The 13,589-nt window shown below is 35.9% G+C and overlaps 3 protein-coding genes across 3 annotated transcripts in view; 2 read left to right on the top strand and 1 right to left on the bottom strand.

Annotated features, from left to right (window-relative positions):
• The window catches only part of RyR (Ryanodine receptor), a 33,156-nt gene extending 27,188 nt beyond the window's left edge, over window positions 1-5,968 (top strand). The window contains exons 62-77 of the mRNA XM_089839559.1: window positions 7-77; window positions 978-1,043; window positions 1,207-1,286; window positions 1,357-1,675; window positions 1,738-1,931; window positions 1,997-2,200; window positions 2,270-2,743; window positions 2,807-3,023; window positions 3,083-3,573; window positions 3,639-3,797; window positions 3,932-3,992; window positions 4,061-4,339; window positions 4,407-4,563; window positions 4,633-4,697; window positions 4,763-4,915; window positions 5,057-5,968. Coding sequence (XP_089695685.1) covers window positions 7-77; window positions 978-1,043; window positions 1,207-1,286; window positions 1,357-1,675; window positions 1,738-1,931; window positions 1,997-2,200; window positions 2,270-2,743; window positions 2,807-3,023; window positions 3,083-3,573; window positions 3,639-3,797; window positions 3,932-3,992; window positions 4,061-4,339; window positions 4,407-4,563; window positions 4,633-4,697; window positions 4,763-4,915; window positions 5,057-5,161 — 3,095 coding nt within the window. The 3' untranslated portion in view covers window positions 5,162-5,968. The remainder of the gene's footprint in view (window positions 1-6; window positions 78-977; window positions 1,044-1,206; window positions 1,287-1,356; window positions 1,676-1,737; window positions 1,932-1,996; window positions 2,201-2,269; window positions 2,744-2,806; window positions 3,024-3,082; window positions 3,574-3,638; window positions 3,798-3,931; window positions 3,993-4,060; window positions 4,340-4,406; window positions 4,564-4,632; window positions 4,698-4,762; window positions 4,916-5,056) is intronic.
• Window positions 5,658-8,717, bottom strand: LOC149673819 (nucleoporin NDC1-like). The gene has a single exon (XM_089839562.1). It carries the CDS (start codon window positions 7,863-7,865, stop codon window positions 6,132-6,134), a length of 1,734 nt encoding a protein of 577 aa, XP_089695688.1. The 5' UTR covers window positions 7,866-8,717; the 3' UTR covers window positions 5,658-6,131.
• Window positions 8,718-8,866: 149 nt separating this feature from the next.
• Window positions 8,867-13,052, top strand: tsr (Cofilin/actin-depolymerizing factor homolog tsr). The gene is made up of 3 exons (XM_089839570.1): window positions 8,867-9,009; window positions 10,718-10,998; window positions 12,010-13,052. The coding sequence occupies exons 1-3, from the start codon at window positions 9,007-9,009 to the stop codon at window positions 12,170-12,172; spliced, it is 447 nt and encodes a 148-aa protein (XP_089695696.1). The 5' UTR covers window positions 8,867-9,006; the 3' UTR covers window positions 12,173-13,052.
• Window positions 13,053-13,589: the final 537 nt, after the last annotated feature.

The following is a 13,589-nucleotide window of genomic DNA, read 5'->3' as shown; positions in this document are numbered from 1 at the left end:
CCTTAGGTAACGTCATGAACGGTACCATCGGTAAACAGATGGTGGATACTCTGGTAGAATCAGCTTCAAATGTTGAGGTGATGATTTTGAAATCAATATTTATAACTGTTGACTGGCAGTGTAAGATTTATTAAGAATATTATTGGTTGGAAATACCACGTTAGGCCTATTTTTTATTTGTTCTTTCAAACACTAACTTTTTTCCGCGATCGGCCATTTTGAGGGTTGAAAAACAATTTAAAGTCAATTTGTGTCATACACTACGCAGAGAATTCTACGATTTTTCAACATGTTCTTGAGGATGGAGCAGGTTTTCAACGGTCCATCTGTGACGGTGAGCCAAAATGGGGAAAATTACAAATTTTTTGTCATAGAAACGCTTGGGCCTTTTTTGACGTATTTATTTTTGGAAATACCTCGACACTTTTTTCGGCGCACTATTTTTGTGCTTAGCTTAATTCTTCGCACTGTAATGAGGGTTGCACGCTTTTTTTAATTAACACTAATCTTATTAATTGCATTTAACTTTTTTAACCACTAACACTATGATCTAAAATTTTAACAATATATTACCAATGAAAAAAAAATACCTATTAGATTTAGATTTTTTATAATTTAGGATCCAGAATTGAATAACATAGATTAGATTTAACACAGTTTCACACATGTAGATAATCATAACATTAGTCTTTTCCGATAAAACACTAAATTACACACTTTTTCCAACCACTTTTATGTAAATTTATTATGCATAAAAACACACTTAAAATTTACAAATTCTTCAAAAGAAAAATAAAGAACAAAGAAAATGTTAGAATTTTAGCGCTGCCAGAAATCAGTGTGCTATTATATTTTACACGAAACATGTATTTTTAAATAATTCTGGCTTGTATCTATCCCACAATTCCTTTCTTTTGGCTTTTATCACTATCTTTTTTCGTGCTTTTGTCAATGCAAAAAAAATACCAAATGTTCAGTTGATACTGAAATTTTTCGACATGTTCTTGAAATTAGAAGGCTTGACTTCGTCCAATAGTTTTCAGGTATGAATATGACGTGTTTTACACTTTACTTCACGCAAAAAAAAGAGCATTGTTATGAAATATTATGCTTTGAAACCACTTTCGAAACGTTTTTTTGCCAACTTTAAAACCTCGCTTCAAAGTTGACGCAATTATTAATAACGAATGTTTTGTTGATTATAAGGAATTCGACGTTAAAAAAACAGGCTGGATTACACCCAAAAATTTCAAGAAAGCCATGGAACAACAAAAGATATATACACCGTAAGTAGCTCATGGTACTTATACGTCGAACATTACGAGATGTCCGGACTTGTTCCTGGATTAATTACAGAGAAGAGATTCAATACTTGATGAGTTGTTGCGAACCAAACCACGATGGTTTAATAGATTACCAAGAATTCACTGAACGGTTCCACAATCCCGCTAAAGACATCGGTTTTAACTTGGCTGTATTGTTAACAAACTTATCGGAACACATGCCAAGCGATCCCAGGTTGAACCGTTTCTTGGAGACTGCCAGTAGCGTCCTGAACTACTTCGAACCATTCCTCGGAAGAATTGAAATCATGGGTAGTAGCAAAAGAATTGAACGAGTATACTTCGAAATTAAGGAATCCACCATTGACCAATGGGAGAAACCCCAGATTAAAGTTGGTTTAAAGTCTTTTTAACCACCGGATATGACTGTACTATACCAATGGTTTCGTTACAGGAATCAAAGAGAGCCTTCTTCTACAGCATCGTAACAGAAGGCGGTGACAAAGAGAAGTTGGAGGCATTCGTAAATTTCTGCGAGGATGCCATCTTTGAGATGCAACACGCCAGCAGTATCTCTATGGAGGACACGGAAGAAAACGTGGAACGAGCTCCATATCCGTTCCCTGGAGCGGAAGAAGAGGAAAAACCGTAAGTTCTTTACATAGGACATCTTGAAATAGGCTTAAGTACTGAAAAGATTTGCACGCGTGCAGGTCGTGGTTCGAACCTGTGAAAAAAGGTTTTAGGTTCATCAAAAACGCTACAGTCGCTCTTTTGTCACTTTTCACACCATCAAACATCAAGAAACAATATGGCAACTTGCGTCAAAAAACACCTTTGGAAATTATCGTCGGTTTTTTTAAAATGATCTTTTACAGTTTCTATTATTGCCTTTGGTCCGTTTATTTCGTCACAAGGTAAGATTTAACTCAACTACCTTAAGCCTAATTTTAATCGCGAGTACTTAACATTTACCATTCGCTTAGAACCTTTTTGAAATTCATCATTCTACTAATGGGTGGTCAACCATTGGACCGTAACTTAGACGAGCAAGTAGTGAAGGAAGACTTAGTAAAAAGACCGATGTTAGCGTTACCAATGCCTCAAGTACAAATGGCTCCGGAAAATATGCAAGTAGCCGAAATAGGGACATTAGGGGAACCGCCAGACGGTGGGGCGCCTAAGATGAAAGCATTCGGACTCGATATCACCAAGGAAGAGGAAGGTGGCGAAGTTAGGTACCATATGGCACCAACACCGAACCAACCTACCATCACGCCACAATCCAGTTTGGACTTCTCGGAAACGGAACCCGGTAGCGAAGAGGATAGTAGTAAAGGTTCGCCAACTGAGAAAGCCGGTGATGGACACGCAAGCGATGGTAAACCCCTACAACCTCAACAGTTAGACGGTGAACCGAAGAACAAGGAATTATTAGCTATTCAGGAAGCCCCTCAAAAGTAACCTAAAGTTAAGCCTAATAATGGTTGGGTTAAATGTAATTTTATGAAAAAAATTTATAGTGTTGAATTAGCTGCCGCTCAACAGATCCAAGCCATCCCCATGATGGCGGCGACTGAAGCTCAAAAACCAGCTGAGGAATCCGCACCAGTTGCCTCAATTGATTTCAGCAAGTACTCGCAGAAAATCGTCAGTTTCTTGGCCAGGAACTTTTACACCATGAAATACATCGCCCTGGTCATGGCTTTCTGCATGAACTTTATTTTGTTGTTCTACAAGGTAATTGCGCTAAAGTACTTATAGTTTTCCATTAATATTCTAACGAATTGGTTGGTTAGGTATCGTCTAGCGCGGACGAAGAGGCCGGTTCCGACGTTGAAGGTGAAGCCGATGGCTCAGACACCGAAGAAGCCGCGACAACTTTACTGGAGGAAGCTGTGGAGATCATAAGTAACGTGACGGAACAAGCGGTTGACGCGGTTAGCGCCATGGTTAACGGAACTTTAAGTGACAACGGAGGGGAATCGGACGGGGAGGCGGCGGGATCCGGTTCCGGAAGTGGTTCTGACGAAGAGGAAGTTGAAGAATGGGTCGTCATTGACGAAAAATTGTTCTACTTGGGTCCCATCATGAAGTTACTCGCTATGTTCCATTCCCTTATATCATTCTCCATGCTGGTGGCTTACTATCACTTGAAAGTACCTTTGGCCATCTTCAAACGCGAGAAAGAAATTGCGCGTACCATGGAATTCGAAGGATTGTACATTACGGAGGAAGTCGGAGAGGACGATTTGAAGTGTCATTGGGATAAACTAGTTATAAGTACAAGGTAAGAGTTTTCCTTCAAATACTAAGCCTAAATTGGACCTAAACCTTTTATTATTTTTTTTAAAGATCATTTCCGGTAAACTATTGGGACAAATTTGTTAAAAAGAGGGTCAGGGAAAAGTACAGTGAACAATACGATTACGACGCAATCAGTAACATGTTGGGAATGGATAAAACCGGTTCCTTCACTGCACAGGAAGAGGAGAGCAGCGGATTTCTTAGTTTGTAAGTATGAAGCCCTTATCTATAACACTGAAACAAACCTCTTATACATTTAGCAATGAGAAGTGTCATACTTATGTTAATATGCTACTTATGGTAAAATATAAATATATCGTAATGTTTTTTTTTCCGCGTAGCTTTACTAAAATGGACTGGAAATACCAAGTGTGGAAGGCTGGTGTCACTATCACCGATAACGTACGTAAAAATGTACCATAAATTTGGCTTAACTTTGTTATTAACTTATTTTTTAAATTTCGTTTCAGTCATTTTTGTATAATTTATGGTATTTCACGTTTTCCGTTATGGGTAACTTCAATAACTTTTTCTTCGCGGCTCACTTGTTGGACGTGGCCGTTGGCTTCAAGACCTTGCGTACCATCTTGCAATCCGTCACGCACAACGGAAAGCAACTCGTCTTGACCGTCATGTTGCTTACCATTATTGTCTACATTTACACCGTCATCGCTTTCAACTTCTTCAGAAAATTTTACGTTCAGGAGGAAGATGACGAAATCGACCAAAAGTGCCATAGTATGCTTACGGTACGTTAAGCCTAACTTTTAACCCTAAATCTTAAGCCTAATTCTCACAATTTTGTTTTTCTCGTAGTGCTTTGTGTTCCATTTGTACAAAGGTGTAAGAGCTGGCGGTGGTATCGGTGACGAGATTGGTGAACCAGACGGAGATGATTACGAGGCTTATCGTATCATCTTCGACATCACCTTCTTTTTCTTCATCGTCGTCATCTTATTGGCCATCATTCAGGGTCAGTATTACGCTCATTACCTAAACCAAGGCCCTAACCCCTAATTTTACAAATAAATGAACCTTTCAGGTTTGATCATCGATGCTTTTGGAGAGCTTCGTGATCAACTTCAAAGCGTAGTAGAAGATATGGAGGTTAGTTTTATCCCTAAGCCTTTGTTAATAGCTAAGCCTAACCTCGTATTTCTGCCTATTTTCAGTCCAATTGCTTCATATGTGGTATAGGGAAGGATTACTTCGATAAAGTACCGCATGGGTTCGATACTCACGTGCAAAAAGAGCATAATTTGGCCAATTACATGTTCTTTTTGATGCATTTAATCAATAAACCCGATACGGAGTACACAGGTCAAGTAAGTGACTTTATTTTAAACTGGATGATGAAAATCACGTGGAGAATTTAGGTTTCTAATGGGCGGGAAAAATTAAAATATGGGCTAACGCCACCTATTATGAGATATGGACACCTTATAACCCGGGGAATTTGAATTTAGGAAACGTACGTGTGGGAACTGTACCAAAAAAGATGTTGGGACTTCTTCCCTGTTGGTGACTGTTTCAGAAAACAGTATGAAGACGAATTAATGGGTGCTGGGTAATTAAAATAACAAAATCAACATTGAGTTGTTAATTTTGTAATATATTACCACAACAAAAAAAGAACGAACGTTTGTATTTAGGAAATACTATATTTGACAATGAAAAAAAAAATGACACTTCTTTGCAAACGCCATTATTCTGTGATCCCTCTATTTGTAAAAAAAAAAAAAAAAAAAAATTCAAGTGTTTAAAAATTAATGAAATTTTTCAAAGCAGTTAAAACGTTTTTCCAGAGTTGAAGATTATGGGTAAGTTTAAAAACTTAAATTCAAAATTAATTACTTATAATAAATTTAAAACAAAAAACAAGAGTTGTGAAAGAAATTACTTATATAAACGTTCTATGCAATAATTGCTCCGACAAGGAGAGATCTAATTTTCTTAAATGTCCATCCTAAATATTAAAATTTGATTAAGATAAATTAATCATAGTTTGCGATTAAAAAAGATTTTTGTGAATATTACGAAAAAAAAAAAAGAAGTTTGAAGGTAAAGGACTGTTAAAAATAATATTTATTTCGTAAATTAAATTTTATGAGAATACAAGAACTAATTAAGTAATTAATTAAAACCAAACGTCCTTTTTGGCCCAATTAATTAAAATTAAAGAAGTATAAGGATTCGTTAATAATTGATATTTGTACATAACATTTTGTTGTACAATTTTACTCAAAAAAAAATTAGTAAACAAAGAAGAATGATGAAGTTTAAGGAAGCAAACGAACCAAAGATTTAATTAATTGAACAATGCATGAATTTATTCATTGATTATTATTGTTTTCCTTAAATAAACTCATGCTAAATGTTTGTTGACTATTTTTAATTAACTTTTGGTGTTTTAAACAAGATAATTTAGTTTCAAAACAAATAGAAAATTTTAAGAATCAAGAAATTGGGTGAGTTAATTCAAACATGTATAGTTAACTAGTAATTAATTAATTAATGGTTTAATAATAGAATTTTAACACTTTAAAGCTTGTAACTCTGTAAACGTTGTAGCTGTTCACTGGTTAAGTTCAAGTAAGTTAAATTTGAATGAAAAACGGCGACAATTCTGAATAGTCCATTATTAACGGCAACTTTTAAACTTTGTTGCATTTGCCAAACTTGTTGTTTAACTCCGTTTCTTTTTGGGCGTACAATTTTTTCCAAGACACTGTTTAATTCCAAAAATGTGACAAGAATGTTACACAAAGACCACTGGACTACACCGTACTTATCTTCTCGATAAGACGCAACAACGATGCTTGTTAACGCCTGAACTGACCAAATTATTGGCTGGGAAGCTAGGAAAGCATTCTCCAGGTTTTTATCAACATATTCAGTCATAAAGTATCGAAGAATGGATGACGGTATCCCTAAAGGTAAGTTTTCCTTTATTTTTGTTAGGATGACGTTCTGGGTTTTTGAAACATTGTTTATACATGAAACTTTGGAGTTGGCTTGCATTGAAGTGAACGGAGTTGCTATATTATTATCTGCTATATTACGTAACTTAAGAGGCGATGTCTTCATCGTAGGTGGCTCAAAGTTATTCATTTTTGGCTCAATTTTTTTGTTTAAAGTTGAGTTTACCAGCAATTTTCCGTTTAAAATGTCGTGTAGTTTGGATGTAAATGAAGAAATTGAGGTTAAACATTCGTTTTGAATAGTGTTCCAAGTGTGTGGATGTCCCCCTGGTAAGCTAACAGCGTAAATATTGCTTCTACGTTTCTCTGAAAGCTCTGATAAGTTTTTTAAATCAAGTAATGCGTGGTATTTTACAATGGGTAGCTTGTCACACTTGATTGCGGTAGGTAGTTGACGAAATTGGTCAGAATTTATTGAAGAATCCAAGGAAAACTGATATTTTTCAGTCAAAAATGTTTCAGTGATGATTAAAATGTTTTCCAGTGTCAACAGAGATATAAAGCAAATGACTAAACAAATCTGTATAAATCTTAGGCTACACAATTCCCAGATTGTAGACAATGATATAAAGTTTCCAGTGCAAAATTGTACATCGAATAAGGAGCTCAAAATCAGTTTTGTAAATGAGCCTAAAATTAGGTATGAACCTAAAAAGTGTACAGAGTGACTGAAAACTTTCTTCCCACTCGTTACAAAGTTTTTTCTTAAACTTGTTTTAACAGTGTATATTTTTAACTGAACTACAGTGTCAAATTTAATCGCGTAAAGGTGATACATATAGTATGATACCCCCGCTAGTATACCTTGATATAACATAAATGATAGCATTGCCAAAGGTCTTTCTGCTACACATTTCTTCTCAGTTAGGTTTAGGCTTTCATCAAAATCTAATAAAGAAGTCAACCCTGTTCCTAGTAAGACGTAAATTATGACGAAACATGTCACGAAGATCAGGCGTTCAATGTTGAGCCAATATAATATACGAACCCATAAAGAATTAGGGATATTGGGATGAACTTTGACATTTCTTAAGTGAATAAGGGCGAGTAACATTGTTAGTAAGGTCAAACTTAGAAAGTATATTACGTTGTTGAATTCGAAAAATCGTCCGTAGTTTGTTAGGATTTCACTGAAAGTTTCGTTGGTAATATTTGCCTTGCAAAGTAATATAGTGAAGAATAAAACTACAGCTTGAACAACACCACTCCATATTATAGTTCGAATGTATCTTGGATATAGCACATTGCAGTTGAACCATTCCTCAGTTTTCGTGATAAGGAGCGAGTTTTCCATTTTAAAGGTACTATATACTAATTATTATATAATTCAAATTTAAATATTGTATAGTCAAAAGCACGTGGACGGTGAACCGGCGCCTTTGGAATTTGAAACCATAACCCTTGGCACGCGCGCAAAGTAGTAAGTAGAACCTGCTCCACCGGGCTTTTCAAAAATCAAAATATGTGAAAAAGAATTTGATTGGCCGTTTAGACTATTCCGCTACGGATCCTGGCCAATTAAATCGCGCCTAGATGTCTGTCAGTGTTCTGTCATACATCAAAGGGAAATACACCGCGATTTTATGTCTAAGATTTTAAATTATTTACGTTACGAAAAGTATACGATTAGTCAAATACAAAGGTTCGATGAACCACATTTTAATAGAAAGCCAATTTTTTTCCGTATATGTAAAAACAACTACAATGTTTTCCTGATAGATGCGATGTCTAACACCCCCTACATCGAAGCCAGTGAAGCGAGAAATATGTTAGTTTTTATCCTAAAAAAGTTCATAAATAGCTAATCTAGTCTTATTTCCCGAAAAATATAAACAATATCCTTGATTTCGCAAACATTCGTCTAATTTTACCTATACTTTTATAGTAATTTCATATTTTTTGCGTAACTCAGGAACCGCCGTGTCCAACCCCCATGATATAGTCTGTTTGTGACTCATACAAAAAAAATTGATTATTTCGTCCGATTCGTTGTCGGCTCGATTTCATAAACGTTCCATCCCATTCTCTTTAATCGAGATAGAAATTAATCTTGGCAATTATTTACTAAGGTGTTCTCTCCGCGCGTCATAATTTTAGTAGGGCAAGATAAAAAAAATCGTAAAAATATGACGGGTTTACGTTGCGCGCATTAATAAAAAACCTCATCACCGTAAAAATTGTCTTTGACATTTTTAGACGTACGCCCGCTTACTATTGGCTAATATTCAAGCTTTCCAAATTTGTCGTTCCTTTTCGACCAATAATAACCGCCCTCACAAAATCTGGTGCGAAGCGCAGTGATACCGTTTTCCGAGCGTTTTCCCCAGTGTCTCTCGTTTCGCGATAAGGAACGATACTCCCTTTTCTTTTATAAGAAGGCCGGTTAGTCGAAATTTTTCCAAATTTCTCAACCAGAATTTACAAAGAATTAAACCATGGTGAGTATTTAAACTTTTCTATTAAGGTTTGTTCGCGAATTTTAATTAGGTTTAACTAAATTAATCCGAATTAAGTCGCGAATTCGAGTTGATTTTTCATTTCGAATGACAAAGACTATGCACCGGCACAATGCCTGAACGAGGCTTAGCGGTTTTACGCGTACTAAGGCGGGGAGTCCTAGGGAAAGTTTGACACGAAGCCCAGTTGTTAAGCCTTAATCTTTCTAATGGTTTAAAAGTGCCAAAATAATTCTTTGGGCCCCGAATTAAAACTTGTCCGAGTTAACCCTAACTCTGATGAAAGTGAAATGGTAAAATTCAGTTTAGAGCTTAAAGATTGAAACCCCTAACGGTATCCTCCCAAGCTTTTGGGCTATTATTAGACCCATCTCTCTTCAATGTAAAAACCTTAGGTAGACCTATTTGGATTAGGGGGTTTTTCTGGGTTCAGGATGTTGCTCTTCTTCTTCTTCTTCTTCTAGGAAGATCCCTTAGATCTCAACCCTCCGCTGTCTTACTGCAATATAATGATATAATACACACACATCATCTCTTTTTATTTTTTTTCTCCGGAGAACTTAGAGAAAGGTGCTATTTTAAGACCAGGTTTTTGCTAAGCTTTGGCTTTTTCAGTCCTCCATTAAGCGCGTGGCCAGATATCCCTAATTTAGGAAGCTTACTAGCTAGAATAAAGTTAATTTAAGAGTTAGAAAAAGTTTTTAAACTCTCAAAAAAATACCGTGTCTGAAATGAGCAGGAAGCATTCCCTTCTTAGTGATTGTTAAATAATTAATTTAAAATCAAGGATAGTTCAATTGGGAGTTGAAAATCAACAATTTTTATTGTTAGGCTTAGTGTAGAAATAAATATATCATTGAGTAGCTTGATCTAAAAGACTAAAATTGAATAGGAAAATTATAAAACTAATCAAATATGCCTGGCCCAGTAAGATTTTGAAGTTTTAATTGCTATTTCTTTGAAATACAGTCGTGCTTTAATCATTTTTTAGACTATCTTTCAACTTTCTAACGTTTCCAGACTAATGGCACCCCATGTTATTTCCCCATAGAGCTTAATACAGTCGAAGGCAGAGGGCTGCCATTACCCTATTTCAACTTTCTAACATTTCCAGACTAATGGCACCCCATGTTATTTCCCCATAGAGCTTAATACAGTCGAAGGCAGAGGGCTGCCATTACCCTATTTCAACTTTCTAACGTTTCCAGACTAATGGCACCCCATGTTATTTCCCCATAGAGCTTAATACAGTCGAAGGCAGAGGGCTGCCATTACCCTATTTCAACTTTCTAACATTTCCAGACTAATGGCACCCCATGTTATTTCCCCATAGAGCTTAATACAGTCGAAGGCAGAGGGCTGCCATTACCCTATTTCAACTTTCTAACGTTTCCAGACTAATGGCACCCCATGTTATTTCCCCATAGAGCTTAATACAGTCGAAGGCAGAGGGCTGCCATTACCCTATTTCAACTTTCTAACGTTTCCAGACTAATGGCACCCCATGTTATTTCCCCATAGAGCTTAATACAGTCGAAGGCAGAGGGCTGCCATTACCCTATTTCAACTTTCTAACGTTTCCAGACTAATGGCACCCCATGTTATTTCCCCATAGAGCTTAATGCAGTCGAAGGCAGAGGGCTGCCATTACCCTATTTCAACTTTCTAACGTTTCTCTTTTGTTCGATAGTCTTCAGGAGTAACTGTCTCAACCGAAGCTAAGACGGTGTACGAAGAGGTCAAGAAGGACAAGAAATACAGATACATCATCTATCACATTAAGGATGAGAAAGTCATTGATGTTGAAACCACGGCACCAAGAGATGCCACCTACCCTCAATTTTTGGAACAATTGCAGAAATTTAAAACGGAATGTAGATATTGCGTCTTTGACTTCCCAGCCAACATTCCCGTAGAGGGTTCCCAAGATAAGACCTCCATGTCTGTAGATAGGCTCGTTCTCATGACTTGGTAAGAAAAATTTTTAAATATTGGGGTAGTGATCGTACGGGGAACCCGAACCCGACCCGGGAAGTCGGGGATCCCCGGTTTTTTCCAACCCGACCCGACCCGACCCGGCCAGTCAATTTTGAAGTCGGGTTTAAAAAAAATCGGGGTAGACCCGAAGTAGAGGGTAAGCTATTATTGACGGTCGCGCTTTGTGATACAGTAGATAGGAACTCAAATCTGATTAGGGCGAGCTTGAATATTTAATTTTTTTCTGTCTCGAGGCTTCGAAAGCCAGTAGAAAACTGATATGTGTCGGCAATTTCATGGTCGTCCGTCAAACGCCAATGTATTAATTGTGTGTTAAGTTGCGAGTAATTGATTTCGAAATTGAAAAAGTGGTAGAAGAGTTTCACGAGTACCAGAAACCCCTTTCAGCCACTGCCAAAGACATAGGACAAGGACAATTTGGAATCTTCACAGATGGAAGTTGCGCCTGTTCTGGGACAATTAGTTACCCCAATCCCTCCCACGACGTTCTATCAGATAGCAATGATATGGCTGATTCACCTACTATTGGATTCACTAAAGCAGTGATAACTTGGAACTAAAATACAGAAAATAAATTCCTTGCATTACATAGTACATAGTTACTATGTACAATTTTTTACAATATGTTAATTACATTTATATTATTAAAAAGGAAAACCCCGACCCGACCCGACCCCATTTTCCGGGTTTTTTCGCAACCCGACCCGGAACCCGACCCGACAAAAATCTCACCCCGTACGATCACTATATTGGGGACCTAAATGACTACCATGTGTCATCTGCAGCTCTGCTAGCTGTCAAATGTAAAAAAAAATTGTTCTAAACGTTGATAGAGGTGCGGCAGGCTTCAACGCTAACCCTTAACAACTTTTGAACGTGTTAGACTAATAAACTTTATTTAAATCGAGGGGGTAACTTAGGGAAGCCATTTTGTGGGTAAAATTTACCCCTAAAATTTATAATTAATCTTATTTGAAAATTTAGGTGCCCTGAAGGTTCCAAGATCAAGCAAAAGATGTTGTACTCTAGCAGTTACGATGCCCTTAAAAAGGCTCTTGTCGGAGTTTACAAATACGTACAAGCGTGTGATTTTGAGGAGGCCAGTCAAGAAGCGTTAGAAGATGCTTTTAGGAAAGGAGGAAAGTAGACACTAACCAAAAAAATAATGCCCCACCCAAAAAAAAACAAACACAATACCAAAATTGTGAACAAGAAAATAAAAGGGGTAGAAAAAAAAACGTCGTAGTGGCCTCTAAAATAATATTTTTTTTTTTTTTTTTTTTCCGAGCCCAGTGGACACGCGATAACAGTTTTTTTAAAAGAATAAATAATACAAACTGTTTAAACTCAAAATAATATTAATTTAAACTGCTTTGTGTCTGAATGCTCCGCTTTTAATTAAATTTAATTTAATTTAATTTAATTAAAAGTTGGAATATTCAAACTTTGGAAACATAAAAAAAAAACAAAAAAACAACAAATTTTCATAAAAAAAAAAATACAAAATAAAATAAAATTGTGCTTGTAGATTTTTCGTCGTTTTAATATGTATTTGCATTCTTTTTCTAATTGTGAACAATTTATTAATTATTTTTTTCTTCTTTGTTCCATTTTGTTTAAATGAGAGAGAAAAAAAACCCCTGGAAAACTTTCAATTTAAAATAACCACCTTAATTTAAATTTAAACGACTGAAAAAAAAAACTAAAATATCAACATCAACATCAACGCAAAATTCTTCCCCAAAAATTCAAAGAACATAAATTAAAAATTAATCTGAATTAATTAAGATAAAATTATGGATTAAATAATAAAAAAAGCTCAATTTTTTGGGTGCTTTTTTAATTTATGTGTGGATTCAAAAATACCGGTTCAGTTCTATTTTTTTTTCCCCTTTGAAATACCAATTTTTTTATTAATATTAAAAAAAATAAAAAAGGGGATTTTGTTTTTGTAAACTTATGAAATGTAAAACCAATTCCTAAGTCAATATGCTAATAAATATAAAATAATTCTTTGAAAACCTAAATTTATTTTTGGCTTTGCTTTTGCTTTAATGCACTGAAATCAAATTTGATAAGATTTCTGTATTTTCTTGTATTGTGCTGGGAAAACTTTGGGAAAAACAATAGTTTCCGCCCCTTTTTATCTTTTCAGAAGGTGCAATTTGACCCCCGTTTGACCTCCCCCATATTTTCAAGGTCATCTTTGAAGCGCCCTTTTTGCATTTTTTTCTCCATTCGGTTTTGAGGTTTGACTTGATTTTACACGAATTTATATACGATTAAGTCCTAAAACTTCATTGATTTAAGTTTTTAATACATTTTAATGGCCATTATTTGATAATAATTAGTTATTAAGCCTAATTTTAATTGTTTTCGTACTTTTTTTTTAATTTCAGAAAAATTGAGAGTCAGAATATACTTCGTGTTCATTTTCGTCCCATTCGTGCTTCGGCAATTTCCGGAAGGAGTCGGGACTTCTAGGTATCTGATAATTCCTTCGCGGTTTTATTTACCTTTTTTTCTGGCGTTTCTTAGGTAAAGCTTACATACAGCGCCTCTAG

Source organism: Phalangium opilio, unplaced genomic scaffold (genome assembly GCF_054372755.1).
Source record: "Phalangium opilio isolate 3A_F unplaced genomic scaffold, DU_Popi_V2 ptg000048l_1, whole genome shotgun sequence".
Classification (NCBI taxonomy): domain Eukaryota; kingdom Metazoa; phylum Arthropoda; class Arachnida; order Opiliones; family Phalangiidae; genus Phalangium; species Phalangium opilio.
This window is presented reverse-complemented; position numbering and strand designations above follow the sequence as displayed.

Bases quoted from the DNA above. Each gene is read 5' to 3' on its own strand.
- LOC149673819 (XM_089839562.1), bottom strand. From the start codon at position 7,865: ATGGAAAACTCGCTCCTTATCACGAAAACTGAGGAATGGTTCAACTGC.
- tsr (XM_089839570.1), top strand. The intron at 10,999-12,009 runs GTAAGAAAAATT...TTGAAAATTTAG, and splicing joins AGGCTCGTTCTCATGACTTG to GTGCCCTGAAGGTTCCAAGA.